A 6,000-nucleotide genomic window follows, 5' to 3' on the forward strand; every position below is an offset into this window, starting at 1 on the left:
AAAGCATCAGTAGCAGTTCAGGGTGCAGGTAAAAAGAATTTCTACCTCTAAACATACTAGAGATAGGCAGAGAGGTCCATTTTTAAATAAAGGTAGAAAAACTATAGCTTTACTATGTAAATTGCCACTTAAAACTTTCTTAAATTCCATTTTACTTACGGATCGAATTACACTGGAGAAATGTGGAATAGAACAGTAAGTTCTAAAGAATACAATTTTAATTATGTTACATATTGCCTCTGCTTTAATTATGTAAAATAGTATTAAGTAACAAACTGTTTATGCATGAAGTGAATAATTAATACATCAAAAATTATTATGATAAGTGGGTAATGCTGTCTTTTTAGCTCTTCCCTCCTTCAACTCTTTAAACTCTCAACTGGAGTAACAGTCAGAGGAATACCTGTTCTTGGCTGGGATAATGATGAATTACATTTTTCCCATTGATCTTTCAAACACAAAGCACTTGTTCTGAAGAACTGAATCAACAACCACACAGGCCTGGAGAGAGAGCAATGTGTATTTCATTATCTCCCAAGTGTAATGTTTTTAGTAGCATTACAGGCATGACAAACATGGAATAAAAAGTGAACACACATTTTAGGCTTATCACTCGCCTCAACTCCAACTCTGTTACTGTTGTTCATTAGGATTTTTTCGAGAAGAGGGAAGGACTGAATAAAACTTGCTTGCAATTTTTATCCTCTTTTCTGGAAATGATAAAGTAAGCTACAAATTAACATTTGAACCCGACCATTTTCAACTGAATTTCATTGTATTCTTAACAGTAACTCACATTTATTAAAATTCATAACAGCTCACATTTTTACTCCTAGAGTTATACAGAATAAATAATACAGTGCCATTACTGAAAACGAATTTGTGGAACATATTTGAACAGTTCCAGTATTTCACAAAGACTACCCAGCATCCCTACAGCTAGCCGTGTCTAAACACTGCAGTTACCCCTCTTCTGGAGACTTTGGTCTGCCAGGTGCAGAGCTATGCGTAAGCTCTCGGGGAGCCCCGGAGAAAGCTGCGCAGGTACCAGGTTTCGATGGCCCGGCGGGATGCGCCGCCCGAGCCGGGCGCTCCGCGCGGAGCTGTCCGCGGTGCTGAACCACCCTGCCCCAGGCACCGCAGCTCCCCGCCGCACAACCACCGCGGTCCGACCGCGGGAAAAGACCAAAAGAAAACTCATTTGTCTGACGCTGCTGCATCACTTCTCGGCTTGGAAAGAATCTTGGCAAACCTTTATAAACTTCCCTTCCAACTCCCTAAAAAAAAGCAGCAAGTCTGGGACAGGCAAACTCTAGAGACTGGTTTGACTGGCTGACTGTTTTCAAAATAAAACATACAAGCAATGTCACTTCAATAGAAGACTAAAGCCACCTGCTATACAGCATGCTAGGCACTGTTCCATGGACATCCTTGCAGCATGGCTGTTTAATCTTCCTACCAATAAATCAAGGTCAAAGACTACTGAAAAGAAGGAAAAAGCTGATTTCTACTCGCCAGCATTTTAGGTCATGGGGAGTTTCTGTCAGTATTCATCCTGCCATCAGTAATAATTACTAAACTGTCAGCTCCTTATTTCCCAACATTTTTTTGCCTCATGCTTTGTTGAAAAATCTACTTATGCTTAGGTTGGTTTGCTCCCACCAGAGTGTGAAAAGCACCACAGATGCAATCTGAATACAGACACCTTCTTCTGCTCTACGGAACAAATTTCCCTCTCTCAGTGAATTGCTGCTTATTTAAACTATAACAAATATTTAAGTATGTTTCAGATAATAATCAGAAAAGAATGTTCCAACAGGAAAAGGACTGACAAATAGCTGGTGCAAAAAGTCGTCCAGGACACAACCAGACATCTGTGGGCTCTGTTCTACAGACCTTATTCATTCTTCTACACAGAGCAGAACGTTTGTTTGAATTAATGGCACGTCTGCCTTCAGAAAACAGTCTGTTTTAACGGTTATTTAAAAAACATTACATTATCAGAGTTACACAGTATCTTCTTTTGCCTGGAGAACATTATGCACATTATGTACTTAGCCAAGGGATTTTAAAGATACTTTTTTTCCCCAGGTGTCTAGTGCAACAAAAATTTTATTACCATAGAATTGACATAGCATTTGCCCTGCACTTTCATTATCTTATTTTTTATAAGTCAAGTGTGTACATAAAAACATACTATGCTTAAATTCAAAAGTGAGCAGATGTTATCTGATAGCTATGGAGGGTACTACATCCTTTCCTTCTAACAAACTCCTTGAAGCAGAGAACTTTTCATTTTTGATGTGAATGACAGAACCCCTTGAAGCTGCAGCTCCTCCAGGCACTGTCATGACTACTGCAGTTTCTGGTGTTTCTCATTCAAAAACATGGGGTATTGCTGTTTTACAGGCAGCTATACTTTTGCTCTGTCAGGAAGCACTGAAAACTACATTAACTGTGATTAAGTCATACGATTGCACAACTCCTTCCATGTAGCTGCGTATATGAGGAAAATCTTTAAAACAATCAATTAAAAAAACAACCAAATGGAATGACAATTTTTTAATTATTTTTTTTTTTCCTGATCCATAAGGGATCTGATTCCTAAGACAATATAAATTTCTAAATCTTTACCTGAAAAAACTCAACAAACAATTGAATCTTAGAGTAACTCAGTATAAGCTGGAGGACCTGTATGGACCTACAGCTATTTCATTATCTTCCACAAAATTTTCCATTAAAAGGTTCTGAAAAATGCATACAATATTTTAAACATTTAGACATGACCTGTTCTCAGCTTTGCTATTCATGCTTGAAGAAACATTTGTGGGAAGATACACCAGAGAAGGCTCCCACACTGCAGTACTGATACTTATTTTTATACTGATAAAGAAACCTGTTCATCAGTACTCCTGTAGTTTATAAATTTGCTCTCTCTCCGGAACACCTTGTATTTACTCAATACAATAGCATTAAACAATATCTCTGACATTAATTCAGAAAAACTGGGTTCTGAGCCAGGAAAAGAAGTTTTGCATGTGCAAAGACTGTACAACAGGACTCAATTTGGCAAAAAGTCTTCAGAGATATAATACTTTTCAATACTTTCAATAGTTTCTTCTACCCTAAGTAGGAGACTACGTACAATTTCATGTTGAAACTACAGCATTCTTTTGCGCTGAAGAATTGTACTATACAACTTTTTTTTTATTTAACTGATTGGTACCAGTGGAAAAGTCTTCATTGCCCTTGAAACCTGACATTTCAGTCTTCACTCAACGAGTCTCTAATCTGAAAAAACAAAAGCACTGTATCTATGAGCAAGGTATTTTTCCCTTCAAAACTTTGAATTCTGTCCATTGTACAGTTCAGTTAAGCTGAAATGCCACATTTAATTTCTCGGTCAAAAAAAATTACAACTGAAATTAGGACTAAGTCACCTGGACAGAACTTGTGAAAGTATCTGTGAGATTTATTCTATAGGTTTGACCATTATGTTCCTCTTACCTTTAGCCTTATCCTTCCTGACACTTTTCTCTGGTCACATTCCTAGACACTGCAGCATTAAATAAAACAAATCAAACATCAATGTCCCCCCTCCTTTTAAACACTCTCCTCAAGTATACTCGTATCTCAGACAGCTCACTGAAGATTACATACCTTGCACAATGAAGACAATTAACCTTGCCGTCAAGAGAAAACGCACAGCATGAAATTTAGGCAATGGGAAATAAAAGTCTATTGCTGTACATCTGCTACAGGAGATGACAGACGCATCACCTAGAAAGCATGTTATAACCCGAGGGCTAAGCGATCCTATAGCAAAACCGTAGGCAACAGCCCCTAGCAGGCAGAACTTCCTGGCTCCTCTCTGCCCGTCGTTTGGTGCCCGTCTCCACGGCTGAGGTCCATTCACCAACTTCGGCAGGCTTGCAGAGACCACGTTTGCTTTCTGAAGCGGCAGGACGTGTCCAGTACTTACCACCAAGGCTCCCCTGCAAAAACCGCCTCGGACCCCCGCACCTAAGCCAGGAATGCTCCCCGACCCACAGAAGGAAACGTTACCTGGATTTCTCTTGCGTGGTACACGATGATAAGCCCGAGCAGGATAATCGTGGAGAGGCTAATAAGGCATTTCAGAGCGAGGGAATACAGAGACTCCTGCAAGAGAAAGACACCGCCGTTCCTCAGAGACCCGTGCGCGGGGGCCGCTCCGCCCCACCGCCACCCCGGCCCGAGGAGGCGGCCGGCGGCACCGCGCCACCGGACCGTGGGGACACCGCGGGACGGGGACGGGGCGGGGGCCGAGGGCGCCGGGACCGGCTGCCGCCCGAGCTGGTACCTTGGTGTAGGCGCCCCAGGAGAGTTCGGTCTCGATGACCATGACGACGATGCCGAACATGCCGAAGATGAGCGCGTAGTCGCTGAGGCGCTTACGCTTCTCGAAGAGAGCCCGGCGGTGTCCCAGCTTGTAGCCGATGTTCTGGTTCTTCTTCTTGCTGGACTTGCCCCCGCCGTTGTTGGTGCTGCCCGTGCCGGGGCCGGGGCCGGCGGAGCTGTACAGCGCCAGGTTGTTGGAGTTGTTGTGCTCGGGCTTGGAGACCACGATCTCCGGGGCGGCGGGGCTGGCGGCGGCGGGGGCAGAGCCGGCGCCGGCGGCGGCAGTGGGGCTGGCGAGCGGCGCCTGGAGCGGCTGCGACTCGGAGTCCAGGTCGTGCAGGTTCCTGCGGGACGAGCTCAGGTTGCTGAGCGGCCGCATGACGCCGCCGTTGTACCTGCAGCTGCTCATGGCTATTTCGGTGAAGGGGTTGCTCTCCCGGCGCTGCTGCTGCTGGTGGTGGTGATGGTGATGGTGATGATGATGGTGATGGTGAGTGCTGCTGCTGCTGACACTGCTGCTGGGACTGGCTGCCTGCTGCTGCTGCAGGCTATGGCACTGGTGGTACTGGGAATACTGGTGAGGCTGTCTGGACGCGCCAGCATGGCTGGACGGGGTGAACTCGCTGACGTTCAGCTGGCTGCCGTGCCGGGAGGAGGCGGCGGAAGACAGCGGCGAGGAGTGCGTCCGAAAGGCGCCCGAAAGCGGCGAGGAGGCGCGGAGCAGCAGGGGCAGGTTATCCCCCGCGGCTGCCGCAGCAGCCCCGTAGTAGGCGCAGTTGTTGCACTGGAGGCACGGGCTCTGCTGCTGCTGCTGCTGCTGGAGAAGGCTCTGCTTGTCCTGGCCGTGCTGCTGGCAGTGCGGCGGCGCCGGCGGGCGCTGCTGCTGCTGCTGCTGCTGCTGCTGCTGCTGCTGCTGCTGTTGTTGTTGTTGCTGCTGCTGCTGCTGCTGCTGCTGCTGCTGCTGCTCGGGGCCGAAGCCCGCCGGGAAGTGGCGCGGCGGGTCCATGCCGGGGCCGTTAAAGCCGCAGGAGGACCGGGCGGTGGTGCACCCTGCGCAATGCGTGACGGTCGGCAGGGGAGCGTCCTGCTGCCGCCACGACGGGCCCATCCCGGCCCCCGTAGAATCCAGCCGCCGCGTCCGATTGGTCGGGCGCACCAAAACAACGGGCATCACGTCACCTGGCGGGGGCGGAGCGGCCGGGCCGTCAGCGGGAGGCGCGGGCCCCCCGCCCGCGGGGATCCCGCCTCCCGCCCCCCGCAGGTGAGGGCTGCCCTCGCCCCCCCCCCCCGCCGCGGAAACCCGGGGCTCCCCGGGGGCGGGGAGCGCGCTCGCTCCCGGGATCGCCCTCGCCTGTCGGCGAAGGGGCTCCGCCGCGGCTCTCCCCGGCGGCTCTCCCCGGCTCCCCACTCACATCTGCGCCGTCTCCGGAACATGGGCGCCTCGTCGCGCTCCGGAGCTGTCCAGCAGCCCCGCCGCCGCCGCCGCCCTGCAAAACACAGCGTCGGGTTCGCTCGCCGCCCGCCGCCCCGGGCCGCGGGGAGCTGGAAGGGGCCGCGGCCGCGGGGCGGGGAGCCCTCCCCGGCACATCCCGGGCCTGTCACGAAGGACGGGTGGGGGGA

At 49.5% G+C, this 6,000-nt stretch overlaps 1 protein-coding gene across 1 annotated transcript in view; it reads right to left on the bottom strand.

Moving 5' to 3' along the window:
- The window catches only part of KCNN2 (potassium calcium-activated channel subfamily N member 2), a 72,468-nt gene extending 66,917 nt beyond the window's left edge, over positions 1-5,551 (bottom strand). The window contains exons 1-2 of the mRNA XM_005528107.3: positions 4,343-5,551; positions 4,066-4,161 (exon numbers count right to left, since the gene is read on the bottom strand). Coding sequence (XP_005528164.3) covers positions 4,066-4,161; positions 4,343-5,551 — 1,305 coding nt within the window. The remainder of the gene's footprint in view (positions 1-4,065; positions 4,162-4,342) is intronic.
- Positions 5,552-6,000: the final 449 nt, after the last annotated feature.

The sequence above is a fragment of the Pseudopodoces humilis genome, chromosome 4, assembly GCF_049639895.1.
Source record: "Pseudopodoces humilis isolate 2021_Gansu_Grassland_sample_001 chromosome 4, ASM4963989v1, whole genome shotgun sequence".
Taxonomy (NCBI): domain Eukaryota; kingdom Metazoa; phylum Chordata; class Aves; order Passeriformes; family Paridae; genus Pseudopodoces; species Pseudopodoces humilis.